We start from the raw sequence: 27,060 nt of genomic DNA on the forward strand, positions 1-27,060 counted from the left end.
ACATTGCCACAGTGGCTTAACCAAGTTAGGGATTATTCTTTCTTGGGGAAAAACCAACTGGGAAAAGGCCCTCGAGACTTTGCCAACAAGATGCCATTAGAGACATAGGCTTCTGGTGTCTGTCTACACTGCTGTCCCTGGTACCTTGCTTTATAGCTTGTGATGGACAGCTGCCATCTGCTTGTCCTTTAAGAACTTGCCTAAATGCTCTGCCATAATTTTATTTTCCATCCTATTAGCAAGAACTCAGCAGTAAGGGAAAAATCAGACATAAAAATTTTATATAACCAGTTTATCTTTCCCTGTTCTATCCAGGAGGAGGAGGAGGAGGAGGAGGAGGAGGAGGAGGAGGAGGAGGAGGAGGAGGAGGAGGAGGAGAAAAGGAAAGGAAAGGAAGGAAAGAGGGAAGGAAGGAGGGAGGGAGGGAGGGAGGGAGGGAAGAAGGAAGGAAGGAAGGAAGGAAGGAAGGAAGGAAGGAAGGAAGGAAGGAAGGAAGGGAGGAAGGGAGGAAGGAAGGAAGGAAGGAAGGAAGAAAAAGTCTGCCTTTGACTATGAAGGAAGAAATCAAACATATTTGGTCAGCAACCGGACGTTTCCTTGGTCTTCTTCTGAAAGCGTGTGGCGGTTCAGTTATCCCCTGCTTAGAGTTCCTCGGACACTCCAGCTGCCTCTGCAATGCTGAGGGAAGGGCGGGGCACCCCCTTTCCCTCTACTTGGCTTCTCTTGGTTCTTGAAGAGTTCCTTAGTGTCTCCTCCCCTGCCATGGCGACGCCGGTCAGCCCCTGCTAGGTTCCCCCAGAGCTGAGTTCACTGTATGAGTTCGGGTCAGCCTCAGCGTGTGGCTGGGGCGGGAATCCGGCCCTCTGCGTTTCTGCCTCACTTACTGTGATTTACAGCTCAGACCAGATGGGCTGTTTTCCTGTCCTTTGTATGAAAAACGCCCAGAACCCCATTTGCCTTTCTTCCCCTAGACGGAGTCTGATTTATGACCCAGAATGAGTTCTCAAGATGACATCAGTCCATCCATGAGAGGAACACATGTGTCCACCGGCGGTCTGAGGCCACACACGGCTGTGCCCTTATGCAAATCCCTTCTGTTCACTCAGCCCTTACTTTCCCATAAGCGAAACGGCAGTGATCGAATCTGCTTCACACAGGAGAAAGCGAAGTTCTTAAGGTGATGTTTTCTCACTTCCTAGCTGACTCCTGCGGTAAGAAGGGAACATCTCCCCTGCCCGACAGGCAGCCCACCGCAAAGAGAGCTTGGATTGCAGTTTCTGCAATAAAGAAAGGCTCTGGGTCTCAGGCAAGAGACTAGGCCCCAACCTACTAGATAGAGGACAGACAGACAGCATTGCATCTCCTCGCAGCTGGGGGTCCTCTCAGACAAGAGTTTGGTGGCCTCAGGATGGTCCCTGAGCTTCACTGGGAGGTGAGGTCAGGGGAGGGACAAGTACCCCTGGGGACGGACTGGTCTGCACAGACTGGGAACATCCTGCCTCCTGAGTAGTTTCTCTGCCTTCAGTAATCTATGCATCACAAGACTGCTTGGAAAGGGGTCTCTCTAAAACCAAACTGAAAGTCCCAGGGCTGCAGGCTGAGCACACTCTCTGCCCGCCAGCGAATCCCAGCCGGCGGACTTCCTCTGAAGCTAGGCAGAGCAGAACATCTCTTTCCTCTGGATCCTCTTCTCAGCAAAGTCACCGCCGCAGTAAATCTTCAGAGAGGGCTCATTAGGCAAGCTCCATTCTGAACTTTCTCCACCCTGCAGACCTTCGCAGCCACTTCTGCCTTCTACTGAGTCGGTATTTCCCCCTCTTAGCTGCATTTCCCTCACACCCAGGCAGGCCTCCCTACCGTGCTCCCACTTTCCTTAACGGACTCTTTATCTGGACCCGCTCCAAAGGGTGTGTTCATGCAATCAAAAGCTTCCTTTTTGCTTTATCAGAACTCCAACAGGCCAGATGAGGGCAGGCGGGCGGAGGGAGGGGACAGGCAGAGTCGGGGCAGAGGAAGAGGTCCTCTGGGTTCAGCTGCTGTGGGAACAGGTAAAGGGAGCACATGGAGGAAGCTGGAGCAATCTCCCCACAGCATTTGGACCACTTATGCGCAGGGGGCACAGACCACGGGGCCGTCATCCCTCCTAGCCCTTCTTAGGAAGCTTCTGGACACTTATGCCGGTGGAAATGACTGTGGTTGACTTGAAAAGAGTGGGTAGACTTAAATCAGACACAAAATCCAGTACGACACAGACACCAAGACATTAAATAGTTAATCTTCAGCAAACCCAAATTGCATTTCCATCATGTGTGAGCAGTCAGCTGCTATTGTAGGTCACCGAGACACAAGACATTATTTCTAGTTTGTGGAAAACATTAGGTAGCTATAATAAAGTCAGTGGCATTTCCTTCCTTACTGAAACATGACTTCACTAAATCCCCGCTGAAAGTTTTTCCCCCTTTCTAAACATGTCTCTCCATCTGCATGGTAAGTCAATAAAAGAGATTAAAAATAAAATACCTAGTGTAGTGAAACTTTATCAGGCATGAAACAGTATTTGAACCAGAGCTGTCACCATGACTTGGGTGAAAACTGACCCAAACTTGGTGAGGAGAAGAACAGCGGATTTCAGTGGCTTTTCTATCTTGCAGCTACTCAGGGGGAAAGCCATTCCAAAGAGGCATTCCATGAAACCCAGGCTCTGTGAGCAGTTGGGATTCTTGGAGGAGGCAGATCATTTCAGGAAACCTCCACATTCCTGGAGGCCACTATCCTATTCACTTTGTACCCTGGCATGTTGCCCTGAAGTCAGCCTTCATTTGTGCAGTGTGCCTCAAGCTTGGGAAAAGCTACAGAGTGCTACTCGAGGACTCTGTGAGCAGAACCACAGACGGAGAAGACAGAGAGACTTGGTTCTCATTTGTCCTAGAAAAGGGCTGTGGGTGTTACATGTAGGCCCACCAAGGCCGTTGTAAATGTTTTGAGATAGTTTTGCTACATAGCCCAAGTTGATCTCCAACTCAAGATCCTCCAGCCTCAGCCTCCTGAATGCTAGGATTATAGGCATGCACCACCCTGCTGGAGCTCCAGAAAAACATAAATAAGTCTGTACAGGGTGGTTTTTGTGTCAATATGACACAAGCTAGAGTCATCAGAAGAAGGAGCCTCAGTTGAGGAAATGCCTTTATGAGATCCAGCTGTAAGGCATTTTCTCAATTAGTGATCAATGGGGGAGAGTCCAGCCCACGGTGGGTGGTGCCATTCCTGGGCTGATGGTCCTGGGTTCTATAAGAAAGCAGGCTGAGCAAGCTATGGGAAACAAGCCAGTAATCAGCTCTCCTCCATGGCCTGTCCATCAGCTCCTGCCTCCAGGATCCTGCTCTGTTTGAGTTCCTGTCCTGACTTCCTTCAGTGATGAACAGCAATGCTGAAGTGTAAGCCAAATAAACCCTTTTCTCCCCAACTTGCTCTGTGGTCATGGTGTTTTGATGAAGCAATAGAAACTCTAAGACAGAATGAATGCAAATGGAAAAAGCACATTCTTCTTAGAATAGTTTTAACAAATTACTAACTGCACCCTTCTTGGGTCACTGACATCTTGTTTTCATAGAAACTAGAATAGGAAGGAAACCACTCAGTGTTTGTGGATATTTCCCAGCCTTAATGATGTAATATTGCACTTCTTAAAAAAACAAAAAACAAAAAACAAAAAAAACCACACTGCTGACAATACTCTTACTCAGGTCATCGATGTAATTAGAGAGTACAGAAAAGGCAGACACTGGCTGCAAAGCATGTTCAGAACTTCCAAGACATTTTCTCCAGTTTACTGATTAGAGCAGGACATGTCAGCCCTGAGCATGCCTCACCGAGCAGAAAGCAGTCACACAGCCTACAGTGCAGGAAGTAGGACTTGGCCATATAAAGTATTCACCCCTTATCCACATCTTTGTTTCCTGTGCTCTTCACTACCCACAGCCATCCGTGGTCAGAAAATATTAAATGGAAAATTCCAGAAACAAGTAATTCATTAATTTTAAATGTTTTATGATAACAGACTGCTACATTTGTTTAGTTTATTATTAGTTGTCGTGGCTAGTCTCTAGTGCCTAATTTGTAAATGAAACTTTATCATAGATATGTATGTAGAGGACACACATAATGTAGTTAGAATTCATAGCTGGATAAGCCATGGCTTCAGATCTCCAGAACTGAGAAAGAGGCATTGTAGATTTAGAGGTACATGGGAGTCTCAATGTTGACCAGCCTGTCCACCAGACCCAAACCAAGAAACAGGCAGATAATCCTGGCATTGGGGAATTCAGAAATATGGGAAGAAAGGCCCTTTGGACAGATTCATCATTGAAACTGTGAGGCCACACAGTAAAGACAGGAACCAAGCTAGTTGAGCTGTGACAGCAAAGGACAACGTTTAGAGGCATGACTCTTGGAAGTCCATTGCTGCTCTCTGTGCTGGTTTGAATAGGAATGGCCCTATAGACTCTTACGTCTGAATGCTTGGCCCATAGGGAGTGGCACTAATAGGAGGTGTGGCTTGTTGAAGAAAGTGTGTCACGGTGGGGCCTCAGAAGGTCTCAGAAGCGCAAGTCAGTTCTCTGCCTGTGGATCAAGATGTAGAACTCCCAGTTCCTTCTCCAACACCATGTCTGCCTGCATGCCGCCATGCTTTTATTATATCATGTACAGTGCCAAAGCACTGGTGACTCAGGGATTGGGGGGTTGATCTCATTTCTAAAACAACTCTTCAATAATCTTTTTATCTCACTGAGAAACAAAAGGCATTCCAAAAGCAAGGGAGGTGTTGAACATAAAACACTGAGCACTCTAGACATTTTAGCATAGGCACAAACAGCACTACAGTCCCTGAGTCACAAGATGAGACTGGATTATGTCCCACATATTCTGTTATGAAGACAAGGAAGTGTAAAATTCAGTGGTGAAAAAAGTTTACTTTTGAAGTTGACATTTTGTGACCTTCTTTCAATAATACTGGTAACAATGAGCTATTATGAAAAGACACACATTACTTACCACTAAACTCCTCCTTATCCAGCTGTAAGGCATTTTCTCAACTATAAATAAGAGCTGGAGAGATGGCTCAGTGGGTGAGAGCGTTTGTTGCACAGGTATGGGGACTGAGTTCAGATCCCCATCACCTCAATAAGAGCCACTCACAATGACACATGTCTGTCACAATGGCACATGTCTGTAAACTGCTAAGGAGCAGAAACAAGTGGATTCCAGGGTCTTACAGGCCAGAAAGTCCAATCAGAATGGTGAGCTCCTGGTTCAATAAGAGTCCTTGTGGAGACTGACAGAGGAAGACCCCCATCATCCACCTCTGACCTCTAGATACATACACACAGGTGTGGAAACTAGCACACAGGCATGCATATGCCACACATTCACACACAAAAAGAAAGTTATACATTAGATAGTAATAGTAGAATAAAGTGTAATATAATACATATTTAAACTGATGTAAAAGTACCCCAGCAAATAAAGTAGGTTTTGTTCTAAAAAACAATCCCTATGGTGACAGTCTCAAAGTAGAGCAGTCCTGTAATTCCACCGGCCCACCTCCATGGTGCTGGAGACTCTGGATAATGATCGCTCAGAGAGATTGCATACATCATAGACGTGAAATAATACATTTCATGGGTTCATTTCCAAGACAATATTGAAAGGAAGAATTTTTAATGTGTAGCTAGAAGATTTCTTGTGTCCTACCTGGCCCGTGGTCAGGACAAATCTCTCTCACCCACCAGTCCTGCAGCTGCTTGGACACAAGTAAACACACAGAGGCTTATATTAATTAAACTGTGTGGTCTAATGGCTCAGGCTTCTTGCTAGCTAGATCTTACACCTTAAATTAACCCATTTCTATAAATCTATACCTTGCCACATAGGTCATGGCTTACTGGTATCTTTACATATTGCTTCTCATGGTGGCAGGGGCTAGCAGCATCTCCTGACTCAGCCTTCTTGTTCCCAGCATTCTCCTCTCTGCTTATCCCACCTATACTATACTTCCTGCCTGGCTACTGGCAAATCAGCATTTTATTTATCAATCAATCAGAGCAACACATTCACAGCATACAGAAAGACACACCCAGCACTTCCTCTTTTCTTTTTTTCAAAAAGGAAGGATTTAACTTTAACATAGTAAAATTACATAAATCAAAACAATTATCAAGCAATAATTATAGTTACAATATCTAGTTTATTTATAATATCTAGTCTATTTGTATTTGGCAAAATTAAAAAATATATCCTATCTATCCTATTCTTGTGAGTCTAAGGTTTTATATCTAACTTATCTTTTATCATAACTAAGGAAATTATAACTATCTAGTCTTCAACTACATCAAAGACACTAGAAGGATATAATATTACCTGATAAATGGGAGAAGGACACAAGCAACTTTCAAGAGTCTTGTGAGAGTAGACAGAGACAGCTGACAGCCTGGACAGTCATTCAAAAGTCCTCTGTAAAGTTGTGGCATCTGTCTTTAGCCCACAGGCCTAGAGTCTCTCACTCACTTCTCTCTGTGTCCTGTAGAATATCTGTCAGTTTCCTTTGCAAAGCAGGAACCTGAAGGACCATTTTGCCAAACAAAGTTCAGTAGTCACCTTCCTATGGGTCCTGCATGTCCAGTCAATCAAGCAATCCAGGCAAGAACAGTTTCTTGCTCAACTGGCTATTTTTGCCAAGAAGAAGGTAAACTCCATATGGAGTGTCTTTGATGCCCATCCTCCTCTCTGAAGTAAATCAGTGCTGCCAGGAGCAGATATGTTTCACTGTCCAGAAAGTCTAAATTTTTTAAACATTTTAAATGCCATATTCTGTAGATCTTTGAAGTGTTTGAAGATTACCTACCTAATTGGATTATATCCATGTATCCTAGAAAACTTAACATGACTATAAATTTGACTATCATAGAAGACAATTATTCATCTGTATTTTTTAATTATCCATTACAATCTGAAATCTTCTGGCTACAATAATGAGACTCTTAGACTCCTTCAGACTAGATAGCAACTCTTGTAAGTCACTGTAGGAAGCAAAGGGAGGTTTTGAGAATATGTACACATGTTCAAAGTAGCTATGGGTGAAAAACACAAACCCTTTCCAAAATTTCCAATGAAATGCTCTATCAACAGTGAAGTGGAAGATGGTGTCTCCCATTGTCTCACTTCCGGCTTTACTATAAAGTTACAGTAATTAACTCAATGTGGAATTCACATAAACACAAACACAGAAGACTGAGAAGTAGATATCCAATCAGTGGAGAACATTGTCATTATATATGGTGCTAGTGAGTTAAAGAGATGGATATTGGTGGAAAAAAAAACCGCCATGCAAGCATGACAACATCAAGTTCAACTCCCTGAATTGTAGCTGGATAAATCTTTTCCACTAGCATGTACCTGAATAACTAGTCAGAGGTTTACTATTAATTACAAACTGTGTGGTCTATGGCTCATGTTCTCACTAACTAGCTCTTTCATCTTAAATTAACCCATTTCTATTAATCTATGTATTGACATGTGGCCATGATGTTCCCAGTCTGCTGGCATGTTGCCTTGGGTGGCAGGCTGGCTTCTACTCTGACTCCACCCTTCTTCATCTCTGTCTTCAGTTTGAATGTACCACCTAACCTTATTCTGCCTTGCCATTGGCCAAACAGCTTTATTTATCAACCAATGAGAGCAACACATATTCACAGTGTACAGAAAGACCATCCCAGAGCACTGCACCAACAGGGGAAAGAGAAAACTCAAAAATTATCCTCTGACCTCTGCATGCATACTGTGGTGCATGTGTACATCATCATCATCATTATCATCACCACCCTCAGTTAAATAAATTCAGTGGCACATGGAAAATGGGATTCCATATGCAAAAAGAACTAATCTGAGTACACAATGTATGCTCACCAAATCCTAATTGGAAAAGTCTCTCTCTTTGTACAAAGAGTTACTTGTAGAAGCAGAAAGACTTCAATCTATATATTCCAATATTTTAACTTTGTAAATGAGAAACCTGGGTTCGATAGAAGAAGTGGGGTCCAATGCTCACTGTATCAGACATCTAACTTATAGTCTACACAAATATTTTTCCTAGAGCACCTGCTTCCAAAGGAGATATCTCCAGCAACTGAGCACAAGGGTGAACTTAGGTATCATAGACTCTTGCTTCTGGCCCCGTGACTATTTTAGCACCTTTCAAGCTATCAATTGACAGTAGCTCTAAGGACTTAGAGATGGGACTCTGTGCCCACCTCCACTCTCCATGCTGGAGTTTGGTTTGGCTTGAAACTTCTCAAGTCTTATGCCTTTTGTCACAACTGCTGTGATTTCTTGTTTCAATTGTCATGCTGTATAAGGGTTTCCAGATGTAGTAATTGTTGAGTGTAAGTCTAAGTCATTAAGCATTAGTATAATAGGAAGGAAATCACAAGTCTGCCTGATGCCATGGGGTTCAGGCTGACAAAAATACCCACGGGGCTAGCTGAATGCATCCACAGGATCATCTGGCACCTTGCCTGACCAGATGTGTGGGTACCATTATGATGAGCAAGTATATGGTGGAGAAATGGGAGAGAGGGAGAGGCCGAGCAGTTCATTTGCTGTGGGAGAAGGTGGAACTGAAGAAGCAAGGGTGGTAAGGAATGGGTTAATGCTGGCAGCCTGCTTGCCACCTGGGACCATGGTGGCATCCAGGCCTGGGATGTTGCCTAGGACCATGTCAGGGTCCAAGGTCCTACCACTTAGAGTCTGTGCTAATGTCCATGGCCTATGATGCTGCCACCAAGACCGCAGGGATGCATGGGGTCTGGGCCACCACCTGTGGCAATTTTGAATTCTGAAGGCAGTGCTGCCACAGGGGCCATGTTGATCTTAGTGGCCTAGGGACATGATGAAATCCAGGCCCAAGCTGCTGCCAGGGGCTATGTCTGGGTCTGTGGCTCTGCAGCATCTAGGGTTGGTGTTGATGACCATGGCTTTACTAACCACTAAAGGCTATGGAGATGACTGAGTTCTTGTTGATTTCCAAGGGCCATGCTGCTGCTCAGGCCATGCTAATCTAGATGGCATGTACTGCTATCAGGAGCCATGGTGACATCAGAGTCTGGACTGTGGTCTAGGGCCATGTGTGGGTCGTTGGCCCTCCCACAGCCAGGATCTGGGTTAATATCAGTGGCTCTTGATACTACCAAAGACTGTGCAAATACCCAGCACCTGGAGATCTGAGTGGCCTTCACTGCCACCTGAGGCCATCATGACATCCCAGTCCAGGTCACTGATGAGGACCATGTCTGGGTTTATAGTCTTACCACAGCTTGGATCTGTGTTACTGTCCATGGCCATGGTTCCAACACAAACCACATGGATGTCCAGGGTCTAGGCCACAACTTGTAGCCATGTTGGCACCCAAGGGCCATGCCACCACTGAGACCACACCAATCTGAGTGGTCTATGCTGTCACCTGGGGCCATGGTATTATCCAGACCAGGGCTGCTGCCTAAGGCCATGTCTGGATCCATGGTACAGTAGCAGCCAAGGTCTGAGTTGATATTCATGACTCTTATTACCACTGGAAGCTGTGAGGATGCCCAGGGTCTGGATAGCCACCTAACACCATGTTGGTGTCCAAGGACCTTGCTGTCACTGTGGCATACTGATCTGGGTGTCTTGTACTGCCACCAGGGCCATGGTGACATCTAGGCCCTAGCTGCTGCTGACAGCCACATCTGGGTCCGTGTTCCTGCTGCAGCTAGGGTCTATAATGATATTTATGGCCTATGTTACCACAGGGGATCATAGGAAGTATGCATGTTGAAATCTGAGGGCCATACTGTGCAAGCCCTGCCTGTCACTGGCCCTAGGATGGCTGACCCTGTCCCTTGCTGAATACTACAGCAGAAGAGCTGGTCCCCACTCCACCCTACCATGGGAGAGCTGGCCTGGCACTTGGGAGAAATGACCCCAACCCTCACAGTGGGCCTAGAAGAGCTGGCTCTGCCCCTTGCCTGAGAGGGGCAGTCCCAGTGGCCCGGACCAACCAGCTCAGTTACCACCCAGACCCACATCCAGAGTCTTGAGTTGGCCCACCCTAACATCTACCACAACTATGACCTCCTGAACTGCATGTAGGGACTAGAACAAAAGCCCCAGGATCTCCATGACTCAGGGCAACAGCAGGATATCCAAGGAGAGGTCAGGTAGGTGTCCAGTGATGATAGTATGCCAGAGGCCTTGAACCAGACCAATGGCTCACTGCAATGAACATTTTATGGGTGGAGCTGATTGGACAAAAGGGTATACTGCGTGACACATCACAGCTCTCAATGCCACTAGGACAAATGAAGAAGTGTTAGAAAGACAGAGGAGTGAGGTGGGTTTTTTGTTTTGTTTTACATCAATTTTGTTTTGGGGGATGCTACAGGGGTGAGGGGTGGATACAGAGGGACTAGGAGGTGAGTGGGATTCAGGTGCATGATGTGAAATTCCCAAAGAATCAATAAATAATTATGTTATATATATAAAAAAGAATGTTTAATAGATGTCCATTTAGCTAAGTAATAGTAATAGGTTCTCCTCTAGGGCCCATAATCTGTTTAGCCACAAGTTCTTGGTCCTTCAAAATGGTACCAGATACGAGTTTTAACTTTTAGAATGGGCCTAAATTCAATCAATCAGAAAATGATCTGTTACTCCTATGGTATTCATGACACTACTACACCAGTGGGCATGTCTTGCCAGCAATGTAGCTTGCAGGGGTCACAGCTGAGTAAGACTAGTGATTCCTTTTAGCCTCTGGTAGCATGCATAGCTCCTTTTAGCACTATGAAATCTAGCCAGAATGAAGCTTCCAGCTTGATTTCTCTGTGTCTTATGATTCAAGTGTGATGTCTTCAGCAATAGGGTCTTACCATAAAGTTCTAGAGAGTAATCAAGAGCAATGGCAATAGCCTGTAGTGTTTGGACGTCTGTGGAACCTTATTAGGTGATTACATTTTAATTTTAGATCAATAGTACATGATTTTGGAACATACTTATAATAGCAAATTATCTGTGAACCCTATTAGATACCAAATACTTCTCACCTAGACAGTCAACCCCCTGCAAGTAATCAATGAACAAAATGATCACCTCTTCCATAATTCAACATTAACTTGTTGGCCATTTGTCTACTGACACCATTGTTCCTCACCTGGGATCAAAGGAACTGTGATTAATGGCTTCCGTCAACATGGTGTCAATAAGCCTGGTGATGATCAGGAGGAATTTGATCACATTCTAAAGACTTGTAGAAAAACACACTTTCCAGAAAAGAAGTACACAGTCCCATGTTAGAGGGCCAGAAATCAGTATCCTTATCCTACCAGCCTGTCACTTGAAGCACATTGTCTAAATACCTTCCTTCAGGTTCTTATGTTATCTCCATAAAATAAGGTATGTTAAGTTTTGTGAATATCAAATGCAATAAGGAAGAAAACCCTGATCACTTCCTAGAATGTAGTGAGCATTTTACAGATTTTAAATGGTTTTCCACATTTGCTATAATTCCAAATACAGATTGCTTAAACGTGTGAGCAAGGGGAGACTGATGAGGGTCTTAAATGCCAAAATGAGGAGACTATTGTGCTATCTACACAATGTTTAAGGCCAAGTCAGGCAACCTTCTCCTGTGTCCTCAATAACTTTCTGAGAAACTGTATAGCATGTTGTTTCCTCTAAGGTCAAGCATGCACTCACCACTGCAGGTCAAATTACTCCTTTCTATATACTTCTTCTTCTTCTTCAGATCAACCTTGATGAAGTGGACAATGAGCAGGGAAGCCCTTGCCCTAGATTTGTGGAGTGTGAGAAATGGACAAATCCTGGAAGTACCAAATCAAAATCCTAGCTCAAGCACAAACCCTTCTCCAAAAGAACCTAGACAATAGACATGATGGCAAGCAGTCACCTAGAAACGAGCATGTCCACCATGATGCCTGCGTGGAGGAACTACTCCTTATCTATGTTTTTTCTTCTTTAGAGAACTTCCCTGAAGTTCTATGACTCACTGGTCCTTGGCATGCTTGCTCTCATGCCTATCAGAGAAGTTGTGAGTCAGTAGTCAGTTGTTCAGAACAACGATGTTTAGAAAATGTTTTGGTTTTGTTTGGTTTCACCAAAGTCCTTTAGACCGTTGACACCTGTGACTCAGTCCTTCCTCCGCCTTCACACTGCAGGCTGCAAGGTCCAACAGTCCCCAGCTCACACCTTTGGAACCTGCAGATGTGTGTTATCTGCTCTTGCTGTTTGGTGAGCTTCAAGCTCTTCTAATCTTTTTATAGCCAGTTCTGGCTGCTATCTGGGTTCCTTCTAGTCCTTGTATATTGTACAGGCAGAACAATTTCCATCTTCTTCCCTGGTGATTAGAAGGGCAATATAATTATTCAACAATGGCCTAGATTCTCCTGCCTGAGAAGCTTCTTAATTGGACCTTTTCACACTTGGTGGTGGCGGCGGCGGCGGTGGTGGTGGTGGTGGGTGTGATTGTATATGTGTGTGACTGTGTATGTGAATGCAATTGTGCATGTGAGTGTGTTAGTGTATGACTATGTATGAATGTGTGTGTGAGTGTATGTGTGTGAGTGTGTATGTGTGTGAATGTGATTATGTGTGCAAGTGTGTGTGAGTGTGTGTATGTGAGTGTAATTGTGCATATGAGTGTGTGTATGAGTGTGTGAGTGTTGTATTGTGTGAGTGTGTATGTGTGTATGAATGTGATTGTGATTTGTGTGTGTGTAGGTCAGAGTACAACTTACAGGAGCTGGTTTTTCTTCTTTCTTTGCATGGGTCATGTTGCCAGGGTTGTAAACAAGCTCCTCAGCCCCCTAAGCCATCAGACCAGCCCCTAAAGCTTTTTCTTAAAGCTACATTTTTTTTTTTCAATACTGGAAATTGAACACTGGGCCCATGCATGCTGGTCAAACACTCATCTTTTTGGAATGTGGGTGTAATTCTCTAGACTACTTTCTGTTGAATGGTGTGCTTGTAATTTTTAGACCCTGAGAAAATTTAAGATAATTGTTAAGACTTGGGTGTAGTATTCTGTGAGGCTGGATCATCTCAGTCAGTGGCCTGGAAGTTGTTCTGGATGTTGGATCATGTGGGCCATCATTTTCATTGGTGTCTGCCCTCCTTGTTCTAAAAATATATAAACTTTTAAAGGTAATATACATATTTGTATTAGTACAAGTATAGATTGTGCATTGTACACAAGTCAGCCAAAGATAACTTTTTGTTTTATGTTTGAGCAGATAAAATATGCATATTGTGTCATAGAGTTCTTTTAGGTTTGTTTATGTTTAGCCAGATTTCTCAGGGGATCTTCCTTGATCAAACATGATTTTTCTTAACCCAGAATGAGTTAAGAGCCTCTGATTTTCTGTGAAAACAAGAGCATAACCTCTCCCCCAAAGTAATATGTATTTTGACTTATATTTTGAGGTCAAGATAATTTTAAAATATATAGGTTGGTTTAATATAGCAGTTTTCATAATACAAGGTCTCTTAGCAGCCAAAAAATTTAAAGACAACATAATAATATACATAATCCAAGCTTTCTGTGTATTTTCCATCTTTATGTGGCTATTATATTTTTTATTACTCTATTCCTTTTTGAAAGACTTCCTCTACCCTTTTTCTTTTTTCTTCCAAGCCTGCACATATTTTTAAATACACTGTAATCTGTTTAGAGGTTTTATGTTTCTGTTTTTGTTTTCTGTCTGGATCTGTCCTTACTGCACACCTGTAACCTTTTCTGTCTACATGAACAAAAAACTACTGGATAACCTAGGTCATGGTGTGCTGGTGCTGGCTCCTCCCACTTGGTTCCCTAAAGTCTAGTCTCATGGTGAAAACACCTTTATGGCCAGCTTTGAAAGCCATGTTTACTGCCCCAAGTCTGGGCAGTTTCTAGGTCCACGTTGCCACCAAGTAGCCTGCCACTGCTGTTCATAAACTCCATATACATGTTTGACCTCAGGGCCTCTGAAAAGAGCCACCCAATTTTTGCCACTAGCACCAAGCCAGAAAGCCATCTCTTAAAGGAGCCATGCCTCTGCTCACCGCCAGCTAACAGAGCCTACCAAGAATCTGTGCTTGACTTTGTTCGTGTGTGTTAGAATCCTCTTTTAAGCTTCATCAGGTTCTGTGTGGAAATTTTGGTCGCATGTTAGAATGACATATGTAAATGGACATTTCATGTCCTGACCACCTGTTCCCAAATGACCACTCTGAGGCTTATATTAATTGTAAATGCTCTGCCAACAGTTCAGGTTTATTACTAACTGGCTCCTACATTTTAAGTTTACCCATGTTCCTGTGGTGATATTTTATTTGTGCTGAAATGTGGTGATATTTTATTTGTATGTTAATAAATAAAGTTTGCCTGGAGATCAGAGGACATAGATAGCCATCCATAAACAGAAGTCAGGTAGTGGTAGCACACACCCTTATTCTGATCACATGGCAGGCAGAATCTCTGTGGTCAAGGACACAGCCAAGCATGGTGACATATGCCTTTAATCCCAGTATCAACCATAGAGACCCTGAGGTCTGTACAGACAGGCAGTGATGAGGAAGTGAGGTGGCTGGGCTAAGAGCCAATGAGAAGGCAGAACTGCAAGGCAATAAAGACGTAGGTTAGACAGGAAGAAGCTGGTTCTCTTGGGAAGCTACGGTGGCATGGTGAGCTAAGGTTAGTTGGTGGCTCTCTCTATTTCTCTGATCTCTGCGGCTTTCACCCCTGGATTTGGCTCTGTGTTTCTTATTTAATAAGACTATTTAGAAATTCGTCTACATGTTCCTTATGTATGCTCTGCCATGCAGTGATACCTTTATTAGCATGACACATTCACCACCTGCTCCCTCTGCATCTGCTGGCAACTCCTGACTCCGCCCTTCTCCTTCCCATCATCCTTAGTTTGGTCGCCCCACCTACACTTCCTGCCTGGCTACCAACCAATCAGTGTTTTATTAAACCAATCTGAGTGACAAATCTTTACAGTGTACAAGAGAACTATTCCACAACAGTGTAGTACTCTATGAAAGCAATGCACTTTGAGACAAGTGAAGTAGTTTCCATCCAGTATTTGCAATTAACTGGCTGTGTAATCTTGATAAGTCATTTAACTGTTCTAAACTTCAGAGTCCTCTGGGGAACATTTAGAAAACGCAAGCTTTCCATCACTTTATGAACTTAACACCTCCACTTCAGTAATGTCCATCCTCATTTCTATGGCTTCCCGGACATTCCTGCTCACCTAGGGGAGAACAGCTTTCACTTTGTTTCAACATTTCTTAGTTTTTGCCAAATGACTACTTAAACCCTTTCTTATCAACTCCATATAACTCAGCTTAAATACAGAGAAAAGATTTCTTTCATCTCTGAATGTAGATAGAGTAACCTAACTGTAATTAGAACTTCTTTCTATGTACTTAAAACATTATTTATGTAAATTTCCCCTAAGTCATACAAATATAACATATGACATAAAAGTTAAATTGTATAGTTTTCAGATACCTTATAAAATTATCTAGTGGGGCCAGACATGGCAACATGTGAGTTTAATCTGAGCACTCAGGAGGGCAGAGGCAGGAGGATCTCTGTGAGTTTGAGGCCAGTCAGAATTCCAGAGCAAGCAAGAACTACATGGAAAGACCCTGTTGCAATAGAAATAAAATAATAATAATAATAATAATAATAATAATAATAATAATAATCTAGAATGGTTTTGTTTTCCTAGAAAGCAAGGACAAGGGATGACAAAAAGTATTAACTATAAGCCACATTTTTATCCTCATTCTCTGCAGAGCGATTTCCTGGTTTTATATATGTGTGTGTTTATATGTGTGTGTTTATGTATATGCACATATATAGGCAATATACACACTATTTATCATATATTCACACTATATACTTTAGATCAACAACCTGATGTATTATGCTTGTGGAAAGGTAAAGATAATTTCCAAATGAGACTTTGAGGAGCCCCTTAGTCGCCCCTAAGACTGTAAGGTTCTTTTCTCCACTGGGCCTGAGTCTCTTCCTCCTGGCCATTTAGAGCAGAACTGGTTCCTTATAACAACAGGGTTCACCGTTTCCAGACAATCCTGAGGGTCTTGGCAGGAGCTGTAAGATATGAGTTATCTACAATTTGGGTCCAAATCCTTGCATTATCAGATGCCTACAGCCAGGGTGAGAGCCAGCTAACTGCCATGACAAGCAGAAAAAGCCATAATTGTTAGTGACCACAAGCCACGCCCAGCTGTGGACCAACAGCCTCTTCCCCAGCCCCACCACCATGCTGGTGAAAATAGAAGATGAACTAGTTTCAACAAGGAAGAGGCTATCCGTGGCTTTGGTACTACTAATGTGAATATGTCACAAGCTAAACTGATGCTGACAAGCAGTGACACTTGTATGTGTTTTCTCCAGCAGCACTTCCTAAACTATGTCCCAGCTCCCTGTCGCACTGGACCACTCTGCAGCACTTAGCTGCATCCCATCTCCAGCCTCATTCTGATGCAGCTGCCTTCCCTATCAATCTTTATGGAGAGTTCCCTACCCATCCCTGATTACCCCCAGGAAAAGGTCCAGTCTTCAGCATTATCTGTCCAATATTCTCATCATCTTGCCTCATTTCGCTCTATACTCTTCTTCCCCCCCTTGTGTTAGGAACTGCACTGGGACTTAGATTTTCACCATTGTCTACACAGAAAGTATCACTGCAAACTGGCAGACTCCTCCCAGTTCTTCACCTACTTGTCCACTCAGTTAATTCAAATTCAACCTAGTTAGTAGACGGACAGATAAAACCTTACAAAACCTTCAAAATACAATACATAAAATGTTAGGAAAAAAAATAGTGTTTGATCATTTGCAACGTTTTTACTATGATAACATCTAACCTTTTAACACTTGAGTAATTTAATCTTTAACTTTTACCTGTTTTTCATCTTTGTAGTTTTTGAAATAATGCACATTTGATTTAGAAGACAGATTTATTTGTTATATATAGTGTAACACTTTTCTTTCTATCACATTGCCTCCTTTTTGTTTTTTGTTTGTTTATTTTTTATGAAAGAGGGACTTTCAGCGTAGACCAGGCTGGCCTTGAACGCTCAGAGATCCACCTGCCTCCGCCTCTGGAGTGGTGAGATTAAAGGTATGTGCCACCCTACTCAGCTTCTTAAGACACGGTGTCAGTAGATAGAGCTTTTATTTACTGTAAAGAGCTGCCACTAGTTAAATTTTACAGAAACCATATTATGATAGGGAGCATATTCAATTACTAGGTTGTACTGGTCATTAGGAATTATTTGCTAATTTTCCTAATCACAAGAGCTGAGATACAGAGTCACCTGGGTATCCATCAATATTTAAATGAACAAGGAAAACATGGTCTATATACATAGTTGAATATTATTCATCCGCAAAAAGAACTGATATAGCATCTACAACAGAATAGAGGGCACTTGGGACATTGCTTAAAATGAAATAAAACAGACAGAGAGAGACAAATACCACAGGCACCCTCCAATAGGTAGAAGAAGAAGAAAAGATCTCAAAGTAGAAGAAACTAGGCTAGGAAGGGAAAAGAGGGGAGATCTAGAGGGAGGTAGATACAGCACACCAAACAGTTGGATGGAAGGAAGGAGCTGAAGAAAAACAACAACAACTCTACTGCAAAGGCTCACAACAACCTATTCTATATTTTTGGAGAGCCAGATAGGTGTGATTTAAAGACTTGCTTTAAATATCAGCTTGCTTCTTCCATGTCCTGTGTCCAAAGTGTATGTTCCCTTCAAGATATTCCCATGAGTGCAACAGTGGCCCTTAAATCTTGGAGTAAACCAACAGCTGCCTAATTAGATTTCAGGCACACTTAATGGGAGGGAATTTGTGCCTGGTACTATAAACCAGTTGTGCTGGTTAATTTGTTGTCCACTTGACACAAACTGGGTCATCAGTAAAGAAACAACTTTAATTAAGAAAATACCCTCATAAGATTGACCTGGTGGCATTCCTGTGGGGCATTTTCTTGGTTAATGATTGATGTGGGAAGACCTAGACACAAGGGCAATGCCACTCCTGGGCAAGTAGTCCTGGGCAGCATAAGAAAGCAGGCTGAGAAACCAGGGAGAGCAAGCCATTAAGCAGAATTCTTCCACAGTCTCTGTGTTCCTGCTTCAAATTCCTGCCCTGACTTCTCTTCATAATGGACTGATTGTGAATGAGATATAAAAGCCAAATAAACCCTTTTATCCTCAAGTTGCTTTTGGTCATGTTGCTTATTACATCAATAAAAATAAATTAATACACCAGCCAACTCTCATTGTGGCCAGTGAGGTCATGGACTCTAAAGTAGAACCTACTCCCACTTCCTTAAGCTAATATAATTTCTAGCTGCATTCTAAATTCTCATCCTTACATCTGCAGATAATTATAGCTCCCACCCCTCACCAAAGAAGCCAATCTTTTTCAACATATGGAGATTACTACAGAGATCCACAACTGGTCAAAATGATGAAGACAACCAACAGTGGATGTCCAACCCACACTGATACATCTACAACATAATCTTATCACCTAAGGCTCAGAGAACATCACTGACCAGGAGGCAGGAGGATTTTAAGAGCTAGAGAGCTGAGACATCTGTTATGAGACAGTGTCTTCTATATATGACAGGGAAGCTGTACCTATGAAATTGCAAAATTATAATAGCAACAGTGGTTTGAAAGAAAATGGCCCCCAAAGGGACTGGCACTATTAGGAGGTGTGGCCTGTTGGTGTAGGTGTGGTCTTGTTAGAGGAAGTGTGTCACTGTGGGGGTGGGCTTTGAGGTCTCTTTACTCAAGCTTCATTCAGTGTGGCAGTCAGTCCATTTCTTGTTGCCTGCAAGCCAAGATGTAGGACTCTCAGCTCCAGCACCACATCTGCCTGCACGTAGCCATGCTTCTCATCAGGATGATAATGGACTGAACTGCTGAAACTGTAATCAAGCCACCTCAATTAAATGTTTCCTTTATATAAGTTACCATGGTATGGAATCTCTTTGTGGGAGTCCAGCTCCGACCTGCTCCCCACCTTTTGAAGGGTTCTTGGGTTGAGGAGAGAGGAATGAGAGAACATTAGGTAGAAAGATAGAAAGAGATGACAAGAAAGACATAGACATAGGATAGCTTCATGAAGGCTCTGGATCAATACCCAGCCACTCAGAGATTTATTCAAAAGGGCTTTTTATAATATGCCAAGGGGAGGAGCAAAAGACCTCCCCATTGCTAGATCAAAGCATACCATACAGCCAAGCTTTGGACCCGCAGACATGTCGGGGTTCATTCTGGAACTTACTGGACTACATGAAAGGGAAAATAACCTTTGGAGAGTTCAAAAGATGAAGAGAAGAGAGAAAAGTCCAGAAGAAGGAAAGTCTTCAGGAAAAAGGAAAATCATCACCCGAAGAAAACGCAGATATCCGAAGTTCCATCATCAACAGGAAGTGACCCAGCAAATCCCAGGACAAAGATGCCAATGAAGGAGAAACATCAGATTGAGTAAGTCAGTGCACAAAGTCTTTGCATCCATGCTCGGAGAGACTGAAGATGATGAAGAAGAGGAGGAAGAGGAGGAAACATCTGAGCAACCCACTGCAGGCGATGTATTTGTGTTGGAGATGGTTCTCAACCTGAAAACAAAAATCAAAAAACAAAAGATGACAGAGTAAACTTCCCAAAGTCCTGAGATGTCTCATGGGTGTAGCCATTAGGTGCTTTGCTTGGGGAGAACACAAGGAGGCAATATTGATGTACATGGAAATGATAAGACAAGCTCATTGACTTTCGAACCATTTTCTACACTTGCCGTGGTATACAAGAATGAAGGTGACATGGAAAAATCATTGCAGTTCGAGGTGAATGCTGCATATTCACAGAAGAATGGGTCAGGCTGGCAGAAATGTCTCTGGAACAAGCTAATACTACACTGGATATTTTTTGCTATACAAAAGCTCTTGAATATGAACCTACTGACACCTGTGGGAGAGATCAAGCCTTTATGAACAGATGGGTGATCATAAAATGGCCATGGATGGTTATAGGCGTATTTTAAATCTTTTGTCTCCATCTGATGGAGAACGTTTTATGCAGTTGGCTAGAGATATGGCAAAGTGTTACTATAAAGCCAACAGTAGAACTTCATCTATAAACATAATTGAAGAAGCTTTCTCAAGACACAAGGGCATAGTCTCCAAGGAAGATGTTAGCACAGCAGCTGAATTATATATCTCCAACAAGCAGTATGACAAAGCTTTGGAGGTAATAACAGATCTTTCTGGAATTATCCTAGAAAGAGAAACTTTTGAAGAAGGCCCCTCAGAAGTGAATAAAGGTAGTTAACTTAAACAAAGAAAAAGAAAAAGAAAAGAAATCAGGGAGAGAAACTGCAAGCTTTCTTCTCTTCAGCTACACAGGTGCAGAGGAGAAAGAGAAACAGAAAAAGAAACTGGACCAACTAGCGACATCCTATTTCTATATAATTTTATTGCTTATTTTATGGTTAATTTTATTGCTTCTTTTTATGCTTTGTGTGGTTACACGGCATCTGTTGAAAGGGTCTACAGATTAGGGTAGCTATGGGAAAGCTGACAACACCAAACACAAGAGACAGCTACAGTTAGCAGGTAGTCTTCTCATGCTTTTGTTAGAAAGGTAAGGCAAAACCATGAACCAATATGGTTTCAGTCCCCAGAGACTCTGACACCATGTCTTCTCTCTTCCCATTTAGTTCATCAAGAGACATGTGCATGTTGTCAGAGAAAGCATCAAGAGAAAATTTTCCCACTGCAAGGAAGCAAGCCCATTCTTCAGTTTGGAAATTCAAAAGGCATTTGGAATCTAAGAGGAGATAAATCTTTGGGAGGAAACCTCAGAGTTGAGGTTTTCAGAACCCCAGCACGTTAGTGGGAGAGCATGAATTTTTACTGTAGGAGACTGGGTAAGATCAGATATAGGACAGAGGATCAGAACCTCGACAAGTTGGTGGCTTCATGGGATGGGTGACAAATGGTGAAAGAGCCTGTTTCCTACTGGAGGTGTCTGGAAAGTTCTGTGAACATGGGAAAGCAGATCAAAAGCAGGAAGCAGGAATTACTAAGCTGGTAACCAATCCTCTGACAGCAGGACCCTTAGCTGTCCTACACTGAGCTACATGAAAGACACAGGACAGCAGAGGCCAATCTTACACAGACACACAAACATGCTCACTCATACACACACATTATCACATGCATACACATAAACACTCACATCACACACACATACACTATCACATGCATACACACACTTAAACACACTAACACCTATCAATATGCTCTCACAAATATACTCTCACACATTCACACACACAGTAGCATATGTTCACACTCAAATACTCTCACACTCACTGTCACTCACATGCTGGCACACACTTGCACTCAAACACAATCACAAGCACCCATACTCACATTCAGTCTCACATTCATACATACTACAGGCACACACTCATACACACTCTACACTACACATACTCACTTTCAACAAACACACTCACAATTCTCACTTACAACCTCTCATACACACTTAGACACATATGCACTCAGAGAACTCATAAAACACTTGCACACACATTTACATAAGACATACTTGCATCTTCACCCATACACATTTTTACACACGCCCACATACTCACACAAACTCAGACATTACACACATATGTATGCATTCTATCCCCACTCTATTTTCCTACCACCAAGCTGGTCTTAGCTGCCATTCACCTTTCGCATAAGCCGCTACCTCAGCACACTTTCACTCACCCCGCTCACTGGACCCCCTTCTCCCACCCGTCTGCAGTTCTCTCTCTCTCTCTCTCTCTCTCTCTCTCTCTCTCTCTCTCTCTCTCTCTCTCTCTCTCTCTCCCCTTCAGGTCTCCGCTCCAACATCAGCTCATCAGAGTCAGTCTTCCTTACCATCTTTGATGAACATCCCAGGCTTTCCTCGCCCTCCCCGTCCTGTCCCCTCCTCTCATTTCCAAACATTTACCCAATACTGTTATTTAGAACTGACTGCATTCACAGAGTCGAGCTTTGCTTCTTTCTGCCTTTGTGGTTCTAGTGGCTCCTTCACTGCTCAAGCCCTACAAGTCAGAGCTGGAGCTGGACTCCGCCATACAGCAAATGCAGAGTCTGCTGACTGTGAGTAAGTGAATGAGTGCTTGGGTGGTGAGTCACCTTTCTCGGCAGCTCTGTAGCCTTCATGGAAACAGTCCTTCCCTTGCAGAGAGAACAAGAAGAGAACACCGAGGTGACCGAACAGCGCCTGTCCCTGTCAGTCCCAACTAGCCTGCACCAGCTGGCAGGAAAGAGACTGGGGAAACTGAGTTTAACCACAAGAAAGAATTTTAAAATTATTATACCTAAGTTGGGGGGCATTAGAGATCTACCCACTATCAATTATTTAACATTTAATATGTATATTTAAATCACTTTCATAAATTTGTTTATTTTTTTAAGTTTTTGTACAAAAGATTTTGATCATATTTCCCCTCCTGGTGTGTGTGTGTGTGTGTGTGTGTGTGTGTGTGTGTGTGTGTGTATGAGTGTAGCATGAATCTTAAAGAGTCCTATTAATAAAATCAAACCTGAGCCGGGTATCGAGGTGAATGCTGGAAGATCAGAGAAGCAGAACAAGCCACAGCCACCTCACCTCGCCAGTTCCTCAGCTGATCCTATTTCCTCAGACTGGAAGCCTCTGACTCCTCATCCAAATGAATCTCTGCTGAACTGCTACTCAAAAGCCTGAAGCTTACCCACCCAGAAGCTTCTAGTTTCTGGTCTTCACACCTTATATACCTTTTCGCTTTCTGCCATCACTCCCTGGAATTAAAGGCTCACTTTCTGGGATTAAAGGCGTGAGTCAGCATGCTTGGCTGTTATCCTTGAACACACAGAGATCCAGGTAGATCTCTGCCTCTGGAATGCTAGGATTAAAGGCATGTGCTACCACTGCCTAACCTCTATGTTTAATATTGTGGCTGTTCTGTTCTCTGACTCCAGATAAGTTTATTATCATGCACAATATTTCAGGGAACACAATACCACCATGTGTGTGTGTGTGTGTGTGTGTGTGTGTGTGTGTGTGTGTGTAAGCCTGTGAGTGTGCCTGTACATGTACATGTCACAGCCTGTGTGTGGAGGTCAGAGAAGAACTTTGTGAAGTTGCTTCTTCCCCTTCTCATATCAGGCACTGAACTCAGGTAAAGTGCTCTTTTCCTGCTGAGCTACCTTTTTTAGACCTAAAGAGTTTCTGTTGTGTTTCTTGCAGAAGCGTTTACGTGAGTGGATAGAAAGAAGTAGCCAGTTGGTTAGATTTCTGGGAGGTTGAGTACTAACAAGCAGCCAGAGCAAAACACCATGAGAATGAAGTCGATGAACAGGATGAGACTGGGCTGAATTATGCTGCCTTGACAGGAATTGAACCACACAGAATCTCAGAGCAGCAAAGCAGTGGGAGCATAGCCTGGTGGGACACATCTGGGTTCAGCACTCGGGAGGCTGAAGAAGGAAGGCCACAAGTTCCAGGCCAGAGCAAGCTTGAGTGAGACCCTGTTGGAAAGGAGGTTAGGGACTAGAGGAGAGAGTTCAGTCTGCAACAGAAAAAAAGAGTAAGTGAGTCTGGAGAGACAGGTCAGAGATTGCTTTGGATGCACGAAGACCTAAGTTCAAATATCCAGAATCCATGGGTTTAAAGAAAAAAAAAAAAGCATGTGTGTGTGTGTGTGTGTGTGTGTGTGTGTGAGAGAGAGAGAGAGAGAGAGAGAGAGAGAGAGAGAGAGAGAGAGAGCAAACTTTCTATAAAGGATGGGAGTGAGTCTGATCCATGGGCCATATATGTCCATTGTGAAAGACCTGTCTCTGCTATGAGTGTGCAAAAGCCACCTCAGGCAACACGCAATGAGTGAGCAGGACTAGATGCCACCGAACTTTAGCTGGGGACACTAAATTAGAATTTCATGAAGACCTAAGTTCTTTTGAAAGATTTTATTTATTTATTATGTATGCAATGTTCTGCCTACATGTATACTTGCACTCCTTATGATTTTTTAAAAGATTTTATTTATTATGCATGCAATGTTCTGCCTGCATGAATGCTTACACTCCTTTTGATTTTTTTTAACCCACTAAAAGCTGTAATAATTTTGACTAGCTTGCAGGTTGTCCAAAGATAGGTGTTAAGACCAAGTGACAACAGCCACACTGTTTCCAACCCCTGGTTTAAATTTACAGCCAGAAAGCAAAAGCATTTCAGCCTGAGGAAATGTTTTCTGTAGAGACGCAACTCTTCCCACCATAGAGAATTTCACATGGGGCCTTGTTCTAATTCCCTGAGCCAAGCCAAACTGTGTTAAACTCCATCTTTAAAGATGGCCTTTCCTCTAGTTAAGAGTGGTTCTTCCAGAATAAAGTGGCTCTGTGCTTAAAGATAAATGTGAGACTTGAGATACATCTTAAGGCAGGCACACTGTTTGTAATTTATATAATGGACACTCCCTCCTCACACACCTCTTCTCACAAGGACTTTAAAAATATTGGCTTCTGGTCTTAGTCAAGGCCACTAAACTTCGTATTATGGGAGCATCAGAGGCATGGGCTGGCCCTTGAGAAACTGAGACTTCATTATGTGTTCTCTCTGGGAGAGCTGTTTGTAGTTAGAGTTTTCCTGCCTGGGCCAGTCAGGACAAATCTCTCTTACCTGCCAGTCTCACAGTCGCTCAGACCCAACCAAGAAAGCACACAGAAACTTATATTGCTTACAAACTGTATGGCTGTGGCAGGCTTCTTGTTATCTACTTCTTCTATCTTAAATTAACCCATTTCTGTTAGTCTATACTTTGCCACATGGCTTGTGGCTTACCAGTGTCTTTACACGTTGCTTCTCATAGCAGCAGCTGGCGGTGTCTCTCTCCAGCCTTCTACTTCCCAGAATTCTCTTCTCTCTTGTCCCGCCTATACTTCCTGCCTGGCCACTGGCCAATCAGAACTTTATTTACACAGAGCGATATCCACAGCAGCTGTTTAGCCCTTCTTAGGCAAGAAGTCAGGCTTAGATGGGGAGAATCTAGAACAGTGATTCTTAACCTTCCTGATGCTGTGACCCTTTATTGTAGTTCTCATGTTGTGGTGACCCCCAATCATAAAATTATTTTGTTTGTACTTAACTGCAATTTTGCTAGTGTTATGAACTGTAGTCTAAATATATGATATGCAAGATATCTGATATGCAACCCCAATAGGTCTTGACCCACAGGTTGAGAACCACTGATCTAGTGGCTCTTATGGTGCCATAGCAGACAGGGCTTCTATTTTTAAAACCCAGCAAGTTTACATAGTTCATGCCACTGACTTCCTTTATTAATAATGCATTAATTCTAAGGTACAATTAAATCTTTACAATCAAAGAGAACTCAGATTACTTTGTCTAATGAACATGCATCAATGTTCTAGAATACTGTAGATCCCTGTGCCCAATCCAAAACTCATTCTAGGGAACTTCTCTTACCTGGTATCTTAATCCATCCTGGCTCCTGAACCAAATAAGCATAGATTGGGTGACTTAAAAAACAAAAACAAACAAAAAAAAAAAACATCAAATTACTAGCACGGCCTATTTTCTCAAACAAGATACCGTCTCACGCTGTCCTGTAATGATGGAAGGGAAGGCCCTTAGATCTACTTGATAAAGGCACTAATTCCATTCATGAAGGCCCCACCCCCATGACCTATTCACCTATCAAAGCTCCCACTTCCTTATATCATCACCTTGAAGATTAGGATTTCATCATAATAATTTTGAGATGAGAACAAAGGTTCAAATCACAGTGGCTTAAATTTCTAATCGGAAATGTGGAAACCACATTAAGCATTTCATCAGAGAAAATGTACCACTGGGAATTGGTGATGTAGGTGTTGGAGGACAGAAAGATGGTAAGAACATGAAGGGACCTACAGATGACACTTGTAGGCAGGGAGAAGCTATGTCCCCCATAGTGAAGAATAAAGTGGGAAGCTCAGAGGAGGGGACGCAGAGAGTTGCGGCTCAGCCATCCGAGAAAGAGGTACTGTCTAGCAGCTGCAGAGAAAGTGCGATGGGACTTGTTCTAGAGGTCCCTGTGAGAGGCAGAGACCAAAAATCAGCACTGTTGCTGGGGTGGCCCTGGCAGGAAGAGGCAAAAGGAAGGCTACTTCTGTGGTGGAGTCTAACGGGAAGTCAACTGAGGAAGAAGCCTGAGAAAACTGTCTGCAGGACAAGTCTGAAGCCAGGGGGCTGACAGGATTCTCAAACATCTGGGATTTCTGTTTGGGTCATTTTCACATCGTCCAGCTTCCCAGAATCTACGTCTTAAAAAGCCAGGTGCGGTAACATGTGTTTGTAATCCCAGTAGCAAGAATCACTCTGAGACTTGCTTACTGGACAGCAGTCCTGCAGACTCAGTAAGGCCAGGTCATTGAGAAACCCTGCCTCAAAGAAAACATGGTGGGAAGGAACTGAGGAAGACACAGAAAGTTAAGTGTACATGTGCACACATACCCTCAACATTTACATTCCCCCATGTAAACATACACACACACACACACACACACACACACACACACACACACACGTATGCCTTAAGCTTCAAAAAAATTCTCATGGACAAGTATATCACTCAGATGAAATAAGGCACTCATCCCAGGTTCCCAGGACCACCCTTTCCCTCAATTTTTATCAGAGAGCAGCTCACCTCCTAAACTAACATAGATCTTTCCAAAGGTGGGCAGAAAATACATCCCACACACAAAAGAGTGTAAACTTCACCAAGTATTCTATTTTTTAAAATACTTACCAAAAGTATGTTCCTAAACCAAGAGATAACCTCAGGTTCTTCATGTTCTTGGGACTAAC

The 27,060-nt window shown here is 43.0% G+C and overlaps 1 protein-coding gene across 1 annotated transcript; it reads left to right on the top strand.

Moving 5' to 3' along the window:
- Positions 1-995: 995 nt before the first annotated feature.
- Gtf3c3 (general transcription factor IIIC subunit 3) lies at positions 996-20,481 on the top strand. Its single transcript, XM_036181866.1, is given in 10 exon segments — positions 996-1,177; positions 1,949-2,048; positions 19,411-19,559; positions 19,561-19,589; positions 19,592-19,636; positions 19,639-19,783; positions 19,785-19,915; positions 19,918-20,010; positions 20,013-20,111; positions 20,114-20,481. Coding segments are annotated over 10 exon segments (1,341 nt in total).
- Positions 20,482-27,060: the final 6,579 nt, after the last annotated feature.

Source organism: Onychomys torridus, chromosome 3 (genome assembly GCF_903995425.1).
Source record: "Onychomys torridus chromosome 3, mOncTor1.1, whole genome shotgun sequence".
In the NCBI taxonomy this organism is placed as follows: domain Eukaryota; kingdom Metazoa; phylum Chordata; class Mammalia; order Rodentia; family Cricetidae; genus Onychomys; species Onychomys torridus.